A 20,043-nucleotide genomic window follows, 5' to 3' on the forward strand; every position below is an offset into this window, starting at 1 on the left:
CATGCAAATTGCAATTGAAGAAACTAAATGTACTAAAAAAATCAAAATCAAGAAATATGAACTGAAGAAGACTTCTATCTTATACTTCATTCTCTACTCACGCAAAGTTTAATGCATTTCAGATGGAGTGTGGTATAACTTATATACAAATTATATACTAAATGAAGCAGAAACCTATTCTGACAAGTTGTGAAAGCTGCTAAGTAAGATTTGCAAAGCAATGTTTTTTGACAGGTGGTTTTTATTAACAACACAACAGCTTTTGGTAATTTATCTGAGAAATATACTAGTATTTGCATTTTCATTGTATGGTGAAATAATTCATTTACACTAGAAACCTGTTCACAGAAGGTGGTGAAAAAAGAACTACCTTCTCAAGACTTGAAATGTGATCCTTTGGGTTGGTTTTGGTTTGTAAATAAAAATCATGAAATGTTAGATTTCCAATTTTTGGTCAATAAAATTTTATTTGGATTAAAAAAAAATGCTTTCAAGTGATTTTCAGTGTCAGTTTTATAATCTTAAAGCAAGTGACTGCTGAAGGCACTGACAAACATAAATCGTAGTTATAAGCAAGTCCTTTCACATTAGAAAAACTTCTTTCATGCTTCAGAGGAAGATTTATTTTTTTTTACATTTTGGGGGCTTATAAAAAGTACTACAGTAAAAGTGAGGGGTTTTGAACAGTAGTAGTAATGGATTTGATTCAGCATTTCAGGCATTCTGTATTTTCACTTTTGGGTTAAATCTGCTAGCAACAGCTGTAAGTTGGAAATAACAACCGCTCTTCATTTTATGCACAAAGAAAACCTAAACATTTAACTGTGAAAGTCCCTTCAATAATTAAGCTCTTAAAGACAAAATGTAGTGCAATAATTAACATTTCCATGCTAAGCAAAAGTTTGAAAAACATCTGTTACCTGAAAGGCAGGCAGATCAAGAACAGCAAAACTATTGAAGAAACGTAAACTCTGAATGGCAACCTGGATTGTGTTTGCTGCATAGCTGTCTTTAGGACTTGCTGTGTTTGGATCTGAAATTGTCCCATGGAAAAGCACACAGTACAGCATATGCAAGACTCCAACCAGATCCGTAGACTGAAGAACTGCTCTTAGTCCTGTGGGATCCTGACGTGTATTGTCAAATATGTTCCAAGATCTGTCAAAGAAACATTAAGCCATCTGAGGAGGAGATGAGCATGAAAAACCTGATGTCTGACAAGTCAAGAAACCACAGCATTTCCAGAAAATACTTTCAATACTCTGGGCATTGTCACACCCTCTCTTTAATTGCAGTGCAGCTGTAGCTTTAAGTATCTTTCTCCACATACTGATGTCTTTGCTCCCAAAATTGGTTTATGAAACCAGTACGCGATCAGAAATTCAACAACTTGAAAGTCAGAAGCCTTGGGGCACTTTAGGGGCTCCATGCAAGCTCTTTCTCAGGTCAGGAGCCTACACCCATCTTTCCTTGCAATAGCAGCCAGGAGAAGCGGGAGAACTCCTTGGAGCCTCTCAGTGCCTCAGTGACAGGCTGCAGGCATTGAAACTGCCTACCTAAGTAGCAAAGTCAGTCACTAGGACCAGATGATCTTAATCAAGTAGCTCTGCAGGAATTTAAGAATGAAGTGGTTGAGCAGTTAACAAAACACACTACGTCTTATTTCAGTCAGATGTTGTTACGTGAGAGAGTGTGGTATCAAAACATGAGTACAAAAGGCTCGAGACAAACCAGCACAGCTTATGCAACTGGAAACTAGGTTTCTTTGCTACCTTTTGGGTATGCATACAAAATACAGGAGGGTTTTGACTCTCTAGGATATCAGGACAGGCAGGCAAACAACTCAGGATGCCCTTGCCATTCTCACACCCAAACTTTCAAAAGCACTTACCAGAACTCCTCCGTGATTTGTACTGTCCATGTTTTTTCACATTATTAATAATCCAGAATATGATGCAGGACAATCACTGCTAAGGAAGACTAACACTGTCCCTACTCTGGAGGTTAAACAAGGTGTGGAAGGCAGGCACATAAGAAGGAAATCACAAATGTAATTCCACAAGTTCTTTGTACTCCGAGTTCTAATTCAAAACCCTTCACATTGCTCACGTGAATTTCATCACAGAAATACACTTAGTCCATGGCAATCAAAGAAAACACTGACATATTAAGACAGGGAGAGCAGTAATATTGAAATTATACTACATCAACATCTGGTCTGTACCTCATCTCTTACATTTCAGTCTTAAAAAACCCAACAACTTCCCTCCCCCCAAAAGCCCCCAAACCAAACCAAACACCCAGAAAAAAAAGTTCAAGTATCAAAAGAAATGACAAAGATTGAGTCTATGTATTATTCTTTTCTATAATTAAAGGAAAATATGGCAAGTGATATGGGAAAATGTTATAAAAGGACAAATCAGATGAAGGAAATGGGAAAGCAGTGGAAACAAGAACCACTTTCTAAAACAACCTCTAACTCTGAAGATGTCAGTTTAGCACAGGAAAGACTGGACACTCAAAGGGCTGAGAATATCCCTGCTGACTAGAATCAGTAAGGAGCTCTTCCTTGACTAGAATAGCTCTAAATGATCTGTTCAGAACCTGCATCAGCAGCACTGTGCACTGTTCTGTTACACACATTGGTCTCCTCAAGTGAGGGTCCCAACACAGATCATGGGTAAGATGACTAATCCTGCTCTTTATGGGGCAAACGCTTGTCTTTGATCACAGAATGATAGGGGTTGGATGGAGCAATTAAAGCACAAAACCAGTGACTACCTGGTTGTGGGGAACATCATCTTGTTCTGTCATTTTCACTTCTCTTAATGAAGCAAAAAAGGCAGGTAAGAAAGCACCACCTCACACAAACGCCATGTCTATGAAGGAGAATTTCTATTTGTAACAGCACAGCATTACTACCTTGGATCAAAGAGAAACAGAGAAAAAGGCAAAGCAGCGTAACAAAACTGCATTCTCAACGTCCCAGAGAAGTCGCTGGTACTGGGCCAACTTCAAATACAGCTTAAATATTTTAGAAGGGGGAACAACAGTTAGATGAAACATCATCTTTGCAGTTACAATAGCAAACTTGACAGCTAGTGTCTATGCATTTTCTCATGAATATAATTCTTCTGTAAGGCAGCATGAGTGAGCACTAAAAACATGAGGCATGCCTGGTTGCTTTATACAGCATGGCTGATAACCAGGCTTGACATCACAGACCCCTGCTGTGCCTCTGAGCAGGGACTGCTTAGCAGTTGGGTGGGGACTGCACATGCACAGCCACTGTGAGGAGGCTGCCATGCTGCAGATTTAGGAGGCTTAGGAAGATTATTTTAGCACTCAGGCTATGAAAGCCTTTGAGGGGTCTTTTCACAGCCCAGGTGAATACAACAGGGCAGTGCTTGGGCAGTAAGGAAGAGCTCAGTACTGATTCTCGTCAGCAGGGATATTCTCAGCCCTTTGAGTGTCCAGTCTTCCCTGTACTAAACTGACATCTTCAGAGTTAGTTTTAGAAAGTGGTTCTTGTTTCCACTGCTTTCCCATTTCCTTTGCTTTTAGTTGTTATAAAAGGGAAAGATACCAACTTCATTAGCACCCATCCGCTTCCATCACTGTCTGCTCACTTCTTTATGTTTAGAAAGCAGTTGCTCAGATGACTTCTGCTTTTTATCAGTTAGATCATGTGTAAGGAATCACCTTATCTGAAATGAACACTTATGGTACCATTTCCTCCCAAGCTATTTCTATTTACAGTCTGTGAATATTTGGTACTATTGAAAAAGCTGTTAAGTGCAACAATCTCTGCTGTGACCCACTGGGACCAATGTTCCAGTCCTATTCCATACATGTGCTGTACAAAAAAACCAGACAAGGATGCAAAATTACCACACAAAACTTTCAGAGAAGCAATCAAATGTCTAGGTAAGGCACAGTAAGAACAAAAGCAATGTAGCTGTGCCTATTTTCCAGTACCTGTGTGGCTACACAAGTGACACCAGACTTCCATTACAAGTTACTGGTCAGCCTCTCACAGAAAGCAAGCTGGAGACAAACATGTCTGAGTTTATGGTATAGGTTCCAAAAATGGTTTGTTTATAGCATACTGTGGTAGCCAACTGTACTCCTAGCAATCCTTAAAGAAACGGTGCCACAAACCAGCCATGATAGTGCTCCTGAACGCCACCAGAGTAGGTTTCTCTCAAAATACATATAATAGCATGCCACAAGCTGAAGTAAATTAAAAAGATCATTAAAATTAGGATTTGATGCCACTTACCTGATGCAAAAGACAACCCACTACCATTCCTCTGGTGGTTTGTAACATTCAATGTCCCTAACATTTACTCTGTGAAGAATACAAAAAGTGGACGGAAGAGTAGAGCTCTAAGTGTGTTTTGGGCAGGGCTATGCTGCACAATTTATGGCATTACTTTCCTTTTCCTACACCTGCAATCCGTGCCCAAAAATCTTCATTTTGAAGCTCAGTGGTCTTTAAGTGAGTGTGTTTGAATGGAGTCAAGAGAGACACTTCCTGAACTATCACCTGGCCATGCCAGCTGTGCCTTTATGCAGATTCCTGCTGCATAGTTTCAAGTTGTGTTAGCAGATACAGCAGGCTGCAGATGAGCAACAAACCCGGATGGCTGCGAAAGACCAATTTCACCAAAGGTTAGAGTTAGCTTGCTTTCAACTCTCACTCTTGACATTACTTTTAAACAGTTCCATATGAAAAAGCTTACACTGCTGGATGAAATCCTTCTACCATTTTGTGCTGCTCTGGAACAGTGAATGAATCAAAATATACATTAAAAAGTCAGTTGCAAAATAACTCAAAATGCAAGCAGTGTTTTTTTCACCAAGAAGATTGGGAATTTTCAAGTTGTACCACAGGACAAAGCTGGTAAAAAAACCCAGAAAAATCTCTGGGTTTGGTGGATTGAAAGAACTGTTAGAAACGTTTAGTTTTGATGTTGCCTGTATTACAGTTAATGTGTATATGAACAGGACACTGGCTCCTGTTGGGCTTAACTGTCAGTTACAATCACTTTAAGCCTAAACGTTTACAACAAAAGGTAAAAGACATTATTCATACTGGCTCTAAAATACAGAAAAAATATATAAGAGATATTGGAAAACAAAGTATGAGCTTCTGCAGATGCAGGGTGATTTTGGTCACATCTGCACAAAAGTGAATTTCATACATTTAGGAGATTTGTAGTCCAGCTCAAAGGCAAGCCCAGTGAAAATCCACTGCGACTGGGATACGAGCTGAAGTGAAAAGCCACATGAGCCCTAATATAATGACAATTTCATACAAGAAAACTAGAGCTTACATAACTAAAGTTAAGAGAGGAGATTCCTGCAGACATCCCTCCTTTTAATGCTCATATTTAAAGAAATTCACTCTCTGTTTTTGTAACAGATGTGAAATAATAAGCATGGACAAAACCCCTTCAATTAATCACTGAATGGAACCAAGACTTACCAGATTTCTTCCACTGGCTTATATAGCTGGGAAAACAGATAGGCTTTCAAACCTTACCAGGTCTCTATATTTAACACAGAAGACCAAGCAAATATTTATATTATGGTCAAACAACCTGCAGGATCTTAAAAAGAAAAGTTTAATGAAATGCATGGAATTTTCATTATGGGTTTCCGTGATGATTTTCAGTTTCTGCCATCAAGGAGCCTCAGGAATTGGTATAGGGTTTATGACTCACAAAAAGGGTTTATGAATGTAAAAATGTGGATATATCCACAGCAGGAAAGAAAGATACTAAACAGTGGTACTTCATTGCTTAAAATATACCACTATTTATTAAAAACAGGAATTCAATACAGCTTGATGAGAAACAGCATACTCTGCTGAACAAGTATAAAACTACTATTTCTCCAAGCTTCAATATGAGCAAACTGTTTATATCTGAAAATATATTGTTTTAACAACTGACTGAGCTAACAAGCAGACAAGCCTCTCTAAGGGTATACAGTATAATGTTTGTATATTTGAAATATATACTCCTGATTAAAAACACAGAGCCAAATGGAAACATGAGTTTTCAAAAGGCTTAGAATATAATCTGCGGGTTGGTTGTTTTTTTATTATTATTAAGATCTAAAAGTCATCATCTGTACTTTTGCTTCTAAAGCACTTTATTTTGAAAGAGATGCCAAAATAAAGAGGCAAAATAATAATAAAAGAAGTATTTAGCACCTGTCAGACCCTGTTAAGAGTTCACAGCGTCAAGCTAGGAATCACAGTACTGTGTTGAAGCAATGATCAGAAACCTTTGAGCAGTTTGAAGAACAAGTTTCAGTAAGTTTACAGTACTTGCTGGATCTGCTGTCCCTGCAAGCAGTGGGAAGCACAAGCAGCGCTCAGGCTGACTTGCGTCTGACTCTCCATCCAGCAGCCAAAACAGACATTATCTTAATTACTGTAATAAAATGAGAACAGACCAGCCTACTTCCTTGTGTATCTGTGACATGACAGTCACTCTTTTCCCGGATCAAATCCTGTATATTTGCAGCTTTTGGCCACTGCAGCTGGTAATCCACAACTTCATTAGCTGTTGACACAGATTTATATGTGTTCCACCAGTGTTCTGAGATAACATATAACAGCAACAACTTAGCTACCATACTGCTATGACATTCTATTTTCCCGGATTAATGAGGGAGCTTGCAGACATTTCTTGAATCAAGACAACAGCAAAATTTGGAAAAAGAATCTACATAATTTGAGAAGCTACATAATTTGAGACTATTATTTGCAATGTTCTTATGCCCAACTCATTTCCTCCTTGTGTCAATGTTATTGCTACTCCACCGTACTGCTGCAATGAAGAACATTATTCCTTAGTGATTAACCCTTATGCTACACCACTGCTGAGTTTCCTCCTGCTGTGTGCATTAACTCTATGGTCAGCACCAATTTCTTCATTCATATTAATGGACAAAACTGAAATAAGGCAGTAAGAAGAGTGCTCCATAAAGCAACAACTTCTTGGACGGGTATCTTAGTTCCAGAGATGTACAGGGATATAGATTTGATGAACTATCAGCACAGGAAAAGACAGGACTGTAAGCAAGTCCTTGATATGCTGATGAGGGACTTGTCATGTATTTTCTTACTGAGTTTTCACTCCCACTTTTAAGAAGGGTGAGCTGAGGCAGCACGGTGCTGTTTTTATTAATGTTCATTGCATTCCATGCCTGCTCATTGTTTTCTGTTTGTGGTTACAAGCCAAGCATGCTCCGTGTGTATTCAGGACTCAAGGGCCCAAAATAGGCTTTATACCTCTCATAGTTACAAAAATAAACTGTGGAAAACAAGGCCATCGTCCTGAATGTTGCTACTGGACATCTGGAACTGGGTACAAATTGCAAAGCAGATTTGTATGGCTATAGGAACCACTATTATGCTGTATAAAGTCTATTTAATAGTTTGCTTTCTTTCAGGTTAACAAAAATGTCTCTGTTTTAAATTACTGTTCCTCTTAACGGTGAGCAGAAACCAATTAAGCATCTAAGTATCAAACATGTCAGGTTCATCTTTTGCTGCTTAGCAAGCAGCAATAGTTTAATATTGAGACATGCTGCATTTCATGATTTTTCGTTACATGAAATAAGGAACAGTATCCTATTTTCAGCTCTCAGAAACACATCTTTTAACTCACCAGGGAGAAAGTTTCTCTCACCTTCTCACCTCCATTGCGAGCAATGGATGCAACAGAGCGTAAGAAAAATAGGACTTTCAACTGGAGGTTTCAAGCAACCCTCACTGATTCTGTGTAACAGATCAGGGTATAAAAATTACCAAAACAAGGTTCACATGGGGTTAATATTTTCAACAAATGGTCTTTTATACATACTACACAGTGTTTGGAAAATGTGCTATTGCATCCACAGCTAAATTTCAACTAAAAGAATCAATCTAGCATTTATTAGCCAGTACCAAAAATGATAGATCAATATCCACGCTAAATCTTTTTAAAGCTCTTGACCATTAATGCAAAGAAAATCCCTCTCTTATTATAAGATATGTTTCTAACATATGTTCAGAATGGATTCTCTCACTTCAATAACTTTTTATGATGTTAAAATTGAGAATCCTCCAATTTATGTTTCTACATTAGCAAGAGTTTCCTTTATGGTACCTAATCCCATGATTTTGGATGTCTTTCTCCAGGTTCTTCACGTGAGTAAGAAAAATATCTTAGTTTGTGTCTTAAAATTTTACAGTCTACATTATATCAGCCAGAGACCTCATTTAATACTTAACGCTGAGAAATGTATGACACAATTCAAGGCTATTCTCTAATAACAATTATTGTTCTGAAGTTTTGCCTGATGTAGAGGCATATTCAGGCTGTACTTAACTGAGATCTCTTTCTTGCCTATAAAAGTGTTTTCCATGAAGTAACTGAGCACCTCTCCTATGAGGACAGACCAAAGGAGTTGGGGCTGTTCAGTCTGGAGAAGAGAAGGCTCCGAGGTGACCTCATTGTGGCCTTCCAGTATCTGAAGGGGGCCTACAAGAAAGCTGGGGAGGGACTTCTCAGGATTTCAGGCAGGGATAGCACTAGGGGGAATGGAATGAAGCTGGAGGTGGGGAGATTCAGGCTGGATGTGAGGAGGAAGTTCTTCACCATGAGAGTGGTGAAGCCCTGGAATGGGTTGTCCAGGGAGGGGGTTGGGGCGCCGTCCCTGGAGGTGTTTAAGCCCAGGCTGGATGAGGCTCTGGCCAGCCTGATCTAGTGTGGGGTGTCCCTGCCCATGGCAGGGGGGTTGGAACTAGATGATCCTTTTGGTCCCTTCCAACCCTGACTGATACTATGATACTATAAATGAACACTGGTGGTCAATTCCGAGCTCCGTTTAGAAACATTCTGCTAAATTTGGGTAATGCTAAATTCTGCTAAACTAGAATATGTTCCTGTAAAGAAAACAGCGAAGTCTAGATTGACAGCTCTTCCTACATCAGAGCTCCAGGAACAGCCTAACGTACTTTGTACCCACAAGACAGGATCTCTTAATTGTTAAGAATTTTGAGTCAGAACATTTAACTTCTGCCTGTCTGGGGATACTGCAGATTCCAGTTGCAGTAAAGCTCCTACACCAGCCTGGTGGGGTCTGAAAGCCAGGCAGGAGGATCCCACAGCACCTGACCATTCATAGCTCAAGAAGGCAGGCACTGTGGATGGTTGGAGAGGCCTGAGGTGGTCCTGATGTGTTAGCCACGCAGCCTCTACTGTCGTATCAGCTTCCCACTATGCCAAGGCAGTGGTACAGTGTGCTAAGGTCTGCACACTGCATAACAATACTCTAATGAATTGAATAGGGAATGGCAAATTTGTATATGACAAGTAACAGCCTGAAATAGTTCTATCAGGGAAAAAAATAATTTGTGCCTCCCACAATCACCATTAAGGAGCATAAAGAAATTCCCAACCTGGAAACATTCCATATAGGAAGATATATCAAAAGAACAATTCAAAATTGCTCTTGCATCAGTGGTGAAAGCCTGGTATTACGTTAGCAAAGCTTATTTTCATGCTACAGTGCCAGAGCGCTGGTGGTACCTGCTAGACTTTTCTTCCTCTCAGTAACAACCTCTGCAGTTTTATGATCTCAGTGGTTAGTTACTTTGATGCACAGAGGAGTGCACTACGGTGTCTGTTTGATGCTCAAGCATCTATCAACTGAGCTGAGAATGAGAAATGCTGGATTCTGACTGAATAGGCTGCACTGCTGCCTCCTACTACTTACCACAAATGAAAGAAGCATATGTACTTCTCACAGAGAGGCAGCAGATCATGCACCACACAACACCTATTAGTGTGTTGTGACATATTTAAGAATTCAGTAAACCTGAGCTGTTTCTGCCACCTTTTTCCATTTAAACCACCTTGAATACTAAGGACTTCTATAACATGACAGAATGACACTCTGCATTCACTCCTCCCATGAGAGTAGGCTCTGGTGATGAATGGCATCATGTCCTTCTAATGTCCTTAAAATGTCCTTCTAATCACTTACACCAAAGCTTTTGATCTAAAAGTGGAAGACAACAGTTTCAAAATCTCCAAGTTCACTACTCTCCTTTCTGTTCATGGCCAAATGAACAATACAACCTGGAAATTAAGCACAGTCAGCACCTCAGGATAAAATCTGTTAGATGCAGGTAGTGAGATCAGATGCTTCTTGGTGTAACTGTAAAGAAAAACACTGAACTCCCCCAAATTATTCTTTTGCTACAAAGAACAGATATTCTTGAAGGAAGTTCTTGCACAGTGTAGTATTATTTTGGGGTGCAATCTGGGTGAAACACGTGCCTGCTTCAGAAACTGCAAATCTTGCCTTCCTTGCTGTTACAGCCAGAACTATTATTCCACTAAGAGAAAGCTGATTTTTTTTATTTAAGTCTGCATTTGACTTTTGGCAGCGCTGTCCTGGAATGTAAAATGCCAAGTTGGCAGCTTTCAGAAAGGGAAATTTCAGTAAGTTGGGATAGTCTCTTTGGGCTCATATTTCTTGCAGTTTTTTCTCCATCTGCTTGTGTCCCCAGGTTACCAGCAAGAGCTCTTACCTACATTTTTGTTTCTTATTTTATGTTTTAATAACTCTAGTTTTTCAGCCCTATAATCATTTTACCCTCCAGGAATTCACTGTAAAGTTCTGTGGGCCTGGTCTTGTAACAGTTTAACAGTGGTAGGTTCTAATACATGCACCCCAAAGCTCTGAAATTCTGACTGTCCTATGATGTAGATCACAGATGTCCAGATTTGCTATCTGATACGTACCTCATGCTCACTCTCCACAATCCTGGTGAGGATATGATAACCTTATGCACTAGAAAATTCCCTGACAAATCTAGCAGTATTTTTCTTAATAGAAAATACAATTCCTTTACTGACAGTGAGGAGCTGAATTAAGCTGTTGTAGAGACAGCTGATAATAAAATACCTCTTAACATCTTTAGGACTTAAAACCAGCAGTGGTAGAACCCTCTGCAACACTGAGTAAAGGAGATAAAGTTTGCAGTTCTGAGAAATGACTTGCAAGAATCAAAACTTGGTGCAGACAATTATTATGGTTCAGTGGTGAAAGGGTGGGCAGAGTGAATTCCCTGCACTGTTTCTTCACTGGTTTTCCTGTGTGACTAAGAACAGTTCTGTTGAACAGCCTCATCAGACCGCTGGCTTCCATGAAGGCAGGGCTGGCACAGTTACAAGGGCTACTGCCTGATGTACATACAAGAGATGACACACCTACCTTCCATTAACCGCAAAACATAGCTGACATATTCCATGCAGCACTGCAGTGGCATTTTCTAGAAAAGTTGCTATTTTGGGATTCTCATCAACAGGGCCTTGAACGGAGAGGAAACAGCAACACAGTTTGTCTATCAGTCCTATGTTCACCACGTAACTAGAAACAGAGGGGAAAAAAATGTATTTAAAAAAACCAGTCCCATGCCAGTTTTGGTAACTTTGCAAAAAGAAACAATTTCTGTCTCTCTACTGTTGAACCCTACAAAATGCAGGTGGTGATTACCTCAATGCTCTTTATTGAAAGGCTTCAATAAAACAACTCAAATTACAGCAACTTCAGATCTGGCTCTCTGCAGCTATCAGTAGTTTTTGCTGAGAGATCTGCCTGTTGTAGGATAATTTGTATGATACTGTACAAGAACAATGAGTGTAAATGTTTATTTTACCATACTCCTAGGACGACAATGGAATTTTGCCATAGTTAAATGATTTATAACAATCTTGGTAGCTCTGCAACAGCACAATTTCTTTTTAGCATGAAGAGATAAACTTTGCAGAACACGCTAATTCAAGAAGACAATGATGTTACCCAGATCAAGTTTTATTGCACTATGTCTATCAAACAGCTACTGCACAGGGTGGTTGTGCGGTTTTTTTGCTTAAAAAAAATAAAATAGAATATAGGCAACAGCTAAAAGACAGGTAACAACCTTCTACCATCAACACAGAAGGATCAGGATCAGAGAGCCTCCTCAAAAGCTCAATCAAAACACAACGCAGGGAAACCCATGCTAGTGACGTGATCAGTTCATCATTGTTGATCACCAGATCACTACTGCTGAAGTTTCTCCTTTGAATTTCTAATAGCTTGGAAACCTACACAAGAAAACCCCCAAATATAACCAGATCCTAACAGCTGTTCTGTCTACTCGCTTGTCAAGTCCACTTGTTAGAGATTGCCTCCTACTGCATAGGCTCCTGGTGATGGGAACCCCATCAGCTGCATGTTTCCATAACGTCAAGATCATCCTGACTTAACTAAGTATGGAACATTATTAAATAATACTGATGCCAGCAAATAAATAATGCTGATTAGATAGTGCTTGTCACAAAGCTCTACAAGTGTTTCTTAAAAATAACTATTCTCTCACATGTCTTGCAGTTTTATTTTCAAAAACTAAAGATTTTTAAGGTAGGGAAGAAACCCTCTCGACTTCTCAGACAGAGACTAATCTCTCTTCAAGGTTAGAAGCGATACTTTCTGCCAAAGTTTGCCCTGCTGACACAATGCTTTTGGAAGCAATGAAAGTAATTAAAAGTACACTGGACATAAAGCAAGAAGTCTCACTGCAGCATGAAAAAGCCCTTTTAAGCTGCTAAAAACACCTGAAGATGCACAAAGGTTATTAATTGCATACTTGTTGCTCAGGTAGGTTTGTCCTGTTTAGCAACGTGAAAAGTTGCCAGCATTAGGTTACTTGCAGATTTTGATCTGAGCCATCCACCTGATCATACAGGTGATAAGCAAGTTTTCCTGTATTAGCAGAATAATTCCAGGGTGTTAGATACATAACAGTCACAGGGAAATGCTGAGTGCTAGGAATCAGAAATCTCTCAGGAGGGAAGGGAGAGCAAGAACTAAATAAAATACAGTTAATACCAATAGATGACTGCCCACAAAAGGCACAACCATTCTCACTGATATTCTCCTTCCTGCCTATGAATGTCACTAGAGTCTGACTGACACCTGCAAAATGTGTTCATTATCCCCCTTCCTGAAGAAGCAGCTGTTCTTTTTCCAGAGTTTTCAGTCTAGTGAAACTATTCTTTAGTGGCACCTGGAGACAATGAGAAGATGCATGAAGCACTCCCTTCCTTGAAGAACTGAGCATACAGACAAGTGGAATGTCAACGCTTTCTAATCTACTGCCTCCATCTCCCAGTCTTTTTATCCATGGTAGCATAGTTCAAATATTTGGCTATCCTTTTGATACCCAGACAGTGTGCAGATAATAGTTGTTTATGAATCTGGTCTAGTAGCTTCAAATAGAAAAAAAATATATAATTTCACCTTTCCTCTTTCTTCCTTCATCCTCCTAAAACTCTCATTTAATCAACTCCCAAGGACATATGATACAATGACCTGGAGGTGAAAATTCTCATTAATAACAGAATTTGCCTGGTTTTGACTAGTTTAAAATGCCCTCTCTCTTTTTTTTAACTAATTGCACTATTACCTTGTCATCGTGCCTTTCATTCTCCATTTATAACCAGATCCCCTAAAGTGCCTCAGGTGAAGGACCTAGCTGGATTCTCATGTATCTTCTTATCTTAAGGGTATGCCTGTGCTTGGCCCAGTCAGTGTCAGATGTCTGCTCAGCACAAATATCAATAATCAGACCTCCCACCCTCCCATTCATAAATGGGGAGAATACAACATCCTGAAATTTCACACTCTTTCAAAACCTGTTTGGGGAGAAGGTGGGTTACATGAGAACAATGAAGTTTTAGAGGTCACTGGTATCTATGACAACTATTTGTTTTGCTTTCCTCCTCCAGCTGTCCTTTTTGTATCCACCAGCACTGCACCAGACTTTGAGAAATCCAAAGATGCTCACTGTGACACATTTTCAGTAGTGTATAGCCAGAATTTCATTTCTTTAGAAGGCTAAAGATGTACTGATAACTATTTACATAATTTACCAGTGAAAGCATATACTTTTGGCAAGTCAAATACATTGTTGGATAGATATTAGTGTCATATCTATCTATCTAACATATTAAATATATATTAATTATATATATTTTTGGGTCCAAGTGTTTTTAAACAAAGAATGTTTCAAGTAAAAACGTGCAAAACAATATATTCTCTTTTACTCAACTATTACAACTCACCAAGTTATATTGAATGAAATTTTGTTCAAGAACTATGCTTAGAAAGTTGCTCTTAAAATACAGCTACACTGCAAAGGTTGAAAATAGATTATAGGAATTATAGGGTAATCTTTGCAATAGACAGTATCTGGTTTACAGCAAGTTTACAGGAAAATATGTCTGACATACAGGACCACAAGGGCAGTGAATATACCTGGCTAGCTAAGAGATAAAACTGACAAAAAGGACACACAAAAAAGAAGAGCCCAAAATTAAAAGACTCTTGGTCTTCTGTACTTCTTTGCCTGCAGTTTTTGGAAGGACATTTTTGGTTGAGAATACAGCATTTCATTGTCTTCTTGAATACACAAACTACTCTTACTAATTTAGAAGTTATTTTTCCTCTCTTAAATCATTGCAATTTTGTTTTTCTGTAGTAAAGAAGGTTTACAGAAATGTCATTTATTTTTTTTAACCTGATTAGGTCTTGGACTCTGCTGTTGAAAGCTTCTACTTGCGAGGATTTACTTTTCACTTCCTGTAATATATTCAGTGCAGTGGAGTGGTTGTTTCCATCTGGGAAACTGGAGATTAGACATCTGAAAATCACAGCTGTTATCCCCAGAAGTTCTGCTGTTAAACCTTCAAATACCTGCTTATTTGCATTTCTGCCTGAAGTAGCATTATGGTCATCCGGAACACTAACCTAAGGAAAGGAAAAAGGAAAAGAAGATGGAAGAACCAGAATTCAGTGAAAATAAGCAAAGTTTGTGGAGAAACACATAGGAAGTTGTGTATGAGTACATGAAAAATTAATAATAAAGCAATATACGCTAGTGCTGATGAACATTAAAGCATTTCAGGTACTAGAAAAGGTCTGTACCCCGTATGCAGGTAAAACAAGCTGAAACAGAACAAATCAAGACACAACAGCATTTAGCATATAAGGACTGACGCAGAGCATGGAGTTCTCTCTGAACAGACCTCAGAGGAACAGTATCTGATTTTTCTAAATTATTAAACCAGAGTTCACTCATAAAAAAAGTCAATGAATTTGAGATGCACAACATGTAACTGAAGATAAATCTATATGCAGGATACAGATCTGGAAGGAAGTCTCCTTATACTCCAGAGATCTGGGGTTTTTACTTATTTCTTCATTTCTACAGTCCAAGATAACTTAAACCAATTGAAACTCTGCCCTATTACAATCAAACAGTAAGTGAAGTGTGTGTGGAAATCCTGCAGTTTTACAGGCAGAATACTGGCAGGACAGAGACATCAATCAAGCCATGGGACTCCAATGTAGACTGGCTGTGCTTAATGCTGCCGTACTCTACATAGCAATAGACTGCTGCAGAGGCACTTTTATGAGACAGCCTGAGGCTTTCAACACCCTAATTACTGATCAGTATAGGCTGAAATTTTATTTTCATTCCAGGTTAAAATAATTTACACTTGGTATACACAAGTGTGGTCACAGAGAATTGTTCCTCCCTGTATAGGTATCATGAGGGATTTGGTGACACTTGGTGACAAAGAACAACATGCACATTTCTTTATTATTCATTAGCTCTGAGCCTTGACTTGGTACTTAAAACCCATTATAATAGTCTGCTGCTGGTGATGAGCCAAGTGAGCAAGTGAGAAGTCTTTAGCTGCTTATTCAAGTTCAACAGGAAAAATAATATTATGTTGCTCCAGTAACTTCTGTTGACTAAAATAATTCTTGCCTAATGATTCTAATTACCCGCTGAAACAGATGGATTAAGCTTTGCAATGTACAAATCAATTTAAACATGGTGACTCTGTACTAGGCACACCAAGTTTTAAAAATTGCTAACAAATGCTACCCACTGTTTTATCACCTAAGATAAAAACATACACTTATTTCTTAAAAGATTTAATAGTCTCTTGCAGTAGAGCATTCCATTCGTTGTAATGAACAATAATATAAACAGATAATGTCTATTTTGGTCTGGAACATACATATAAACTTCATTTTTCTAAGTATATAGCCCTTAGCTACACAAGTTCATGCTTTAATGGAGAAGTGTTCTTCCAATCAGTAAAATAAACAGATCTGGCATTCTTAATACAGTCATTTACTGCAGAGCTGATTTGTGCATTTGATTTTTGGGGAAAGCACATGTACCTATTCATACAAAGTGAGAACAAATGTGATTTTCATACCGTGTAAACAGCAGGAAATAATGTTTTACAGAAAACGGCTAAATTTGAACCTAATTCCTACCCTCAGTATTTTCCATTTATACAAACCAATGTAAGTGACAAAAATGAGCTTTTTTTCCTGAAGAAGTAATTAATGGGATGGTGTGAAAATGTGTGGAGATTTATGTTGGAAATTAATTGGGGTGCTTGCAGAAGTGATGCATTACTTCGCTTGTTGATTATTACATCAAGCAAGGGGGTAGAAAATCATAAGATTTAGTAGCATAATTATGAAAGCTCTCAAGCTCTGGTTTCTTTGTGTTGATTACCCCAAGGAGTTAATGATATTCACAGAAACTGACTTTGTTACGTGGTCTTTGGATGAGTGAATGTTAAAACATTCCACATTTTTATTTCTGAGGGTTAATAGGTTTAACAGTTTGACTGACACAAATGTACAGGTACAATTAAACTGCCTTGTCAAGTAATTGATATAAGACATTTTTAAATCACAGAGGAAAACCAGGAAAAATATAACTGTTGTTCCAATTATTTGACACATCCAACATCTCAATGCTCTTTTGGCACTGAAGATGACTGTCTATGCTGAGCCTAATCAAGACTCCTACTTTCTTTAAATCTGTTCTTGAATCATATCAGATTCTCAGTTCTGGTAGTTTCCATACAATTATTAAGCCATTCAGCACAGAAATCTCCTTGTGTTGGGATTCCCTTCCTCATGCAGAGCTGCCATAAGCTCTTCAGCTCTGCCCACCATCCAGGACTTAATCTTGCAAGATGCTGAACAATATGGCCCAAATCCAGTAAAGCACTTAGGCACACATTTAATATAGCTGAAAATGCTACTCCATTCTGACTCAAGACACCAAAGGTACCTATATCCACATATCAGAGCATTACTTTTTCCCATGCTAAAAAAAACAACCAGAAACTAAACCCCCAAACTCACAACAAAACAAAAGCCCCAGTTTCCAATTAATAAATAACACAGAGATCTGATACTGAAAACTCAATTATATTTCTGTCTTGTAAAAAGTGTAATCCTTCACAGCATTGCAAATACAGAGCTGCTGAATCTAGATGGAAAGTCTTCAAATATTCTGAAGCACCCAGCTGCTGCTCATTTGGTCACTTAAGTTGTATTCTTCTCCCATTAACAGTAATATTTTGTGCTTTTTTGCATGTGCACTTTTAAGTCATTGGGCTTCCCTCAAAAGCACTCTGTATATGGTGTATCTTAAAACCAGTATCCAGGATGTCTGACTTTCTATGTAGTAATTAGTGAATAAAGAAATTGAAATGACCCAGGAAGGTTATGGGCTCAAGAGGGTGCAGAGGAAGGTTTCACTTCCTAAATAATTTTTCCTACCCCAGTGTAACACATTAATGCACTGTAATGGATTAACCTGCCTGTTTCCCCCCAACACAGAAGTGATGGAAAGTAACACACAAAAACAAACCTCTGGGATGAGATAAAGAGTTGAAATAAAAAGAGTTTAATATAAAATAACATAATCCACAATCACCTTAGCCAATAATGCAATGCACAATTAGCTTAACCTATTTGCAGAAAAAGCATCATGAAACGCAGGAAAAAACCAGCAGAAAACAGAAAAGAGAGCTACCCAACTCCCACCTGTCTCTCCACCATCCCTGCAGAAAAGAGCCAACACCCAGACACACAGAACCCAAAACTGGAACAGGAAGCCTTTCATGTTGCCATTTGAACTTCAAGCCCCATAACACTTTGCTCCAGCCAGCACTTTCATTTTGAAGCTGGTAAGATGGTTTTGAAAAATAACAGCAAATTTTCAATGTAACCTGTGACATCCAGCCCTATTTTAAAGATTTACTACAGGATTAACACACTGGCCTCCTCCTGAAGCAAACAGAATACACATTTTGGGTCTTTAGAAGTTACATCATTAAAAAGATGTGCTTTTTAAATCAGTGAAAACAAACAGGTAAGGTAGCTTCATGAAGTACAGAAGATGAAAAAACTCACCACAAACACTTAAGAAACTAGCATTGTGGTCTGTAGAAAAATGAAGTTACAACTCAAGCACAAGACTTCCATGAATGTAGGTGGGAAGGTTTGATCCATTAACCACTGAAATCAGGAAACACAGCACTACTGATCTCAAGAGACACCAGCTTAGGCATTATCCGAGCTAAAGAGGCTCAGAAAGGTAAAATGGTAAGTAAAATTTGCAGGTTTCCTACCAATCTGTTTAGGGATGAGAAAAATGAAGGTCTGAACAGATCACCTGTAATAACTTGGGCAGGCTGGCTGTCACAAGAAAGTAATTAAAATAAAAATACTATAGTCCTTTTATTATTTGACCACTTCCCACTAGTGCCCAAGCTTTCATTGGAGAAAAAGTTTGGTTTTTTTTTTAAATAATTCTAGTAATATTTTGAGAAGAAAAATGTTACACCCATGTAAAGAAAAATGGGCATTTTGTCACCAATGCAAAATGATTGTTTTAAATTTTTGTTCTTTAAAACATATAGCTCTGAGTTTTAGCAAAATAACAGCTGACACTGCATTGAGTTGATGCATGAAAACAAAACTAAAACTACCTTAACCTGGTTGGCAATGAGGTTCATACTGGCTGTACTCAAGAATATATTTAAGGGTTTCTCAAAACTGGATGCTTTCTGTTTCTGTATTCAACTACTACTGGCACACTTGTTTAGCTATTTGTTAAAACCCTCCAAATATATGTTCTTATTTATTGCTCTTGGTCATACTTGGACTTTATTTTCCAACAGTAAGTGGAAATACACACAGCACAGGCAAAGGCAGCATCACACAGCTCACCAAACTAGGAATACTGGAGGTAGTTAAAAGTCTTTGCAGGGGTGGTTTTTAGTATTTCGGTTTTCAGAGCTTGGTCCAGCTTTCAAAAATGCTCAACATTTGTCCATTTCTTCTTCATTAAAAATAAAATTAAAATCAAACTGATTTATTATATTTTCAAGAGTGAAAATTCAGGATTAGAAAAGCAGCACTGTATTCATTTTTTTTTTTTTGTACTTAAATATGTACTTCATGGAACTATGAAGATATCCTACTTTAAGGGCCAATTTTGCCTGAAGAGAACATAAGAGACTTTATGCATAGAAAAGAAAAGTCCACTGTGGATCACAGGAAACATTAAGCTTTAATTACAGTTTTGCTGCATTCAAGGGTAGTATTTGGCAACAGACTGAAAACAGCACTAAGTGCAGTAAATTTTCCTGATGTAGTATCTCAGATCTCTTGGTGGCCAACATTTCCTAAGAAACACCCTCTGTATTTCTTCAGGAACAGCACAGGTCACTAGCACAGTGCTACACTGAGAAAAGGGAAGGTGTTTGGCATCAGAATGAATCTTGCCACTTGTGAAGTGCTGAAGGATTTCATCTCTTGTGTAATTACCCATAGAGCCTGTGCTCTGGCTTGCTCTGCTGAGAGCCAGCAGTGTTGTGACCGGCCTGGCACAATACGTGCACCTTTCACTAAGTGTATTGGAAATCTAATACCTGGAATCCTCTTGGAAAGATTTGGTGAAGAACAACGAGCTGGCAGCTACTTAGAGGAGCACGCACAAGCTGCATTTGGCTTTTCTTTGTGTCTAGGACCTTCGGACTATCTTTTCAAAGTGTTCATCACCAGTCCTGTGGCTTGTTGATTCTAACAGCGTCG

The 20,043-nt window shown here is 38.5% G+C and overlaps 1 protein-coding gene across 2 annotated transcripts in view; it reads right to left on the reverse strand.

The window, feature by feature from the left end:
- SCAPER (S-phase cyclin A associated protein in the ER) overlaps positions 1 to 20,043 on the reverse strand; it is a 148,088-nt gene that overhangs the window by 23,809 nt on the left and 104,236 nt on the right. For both annotated transcript variants that reach the window (XM_054169067.1, XM_054169068.1), the window contains exons 26-28: positions 14,636 to 14,865; positions 11,287 to 11,442; positions 921 to 1,158 (exon numbers count right to left, since the gene is read on the reverse strand). In XM_054169067.1, coding sequence (XP_054025042.1) covers positions 921 to 1,158; positions 11,287 to 11,442; positions 14,636 to 14,865 — 624 coding nt within the window. The remainder of the gene's footprint in view (positions 1 to 920; positions 1,159 to 11,286; positions 11,443 to 14,635; positions 14,866 to 20,043) is intronic.

The sequence above is a fragment of the Dryobates pubescens genome, chromosome 17, assembly GCF_014839835.1.
Source record: "Dryobates pubescens isolate bDryPub1 chromosome 17, bDryPub1.pri, whole genome shotgun sequence".
NCBI lineage: Eukaryota > Metazoa > Chordata > Aves > Piciformes > Picidae > Dryobates > Dryobates pubescens.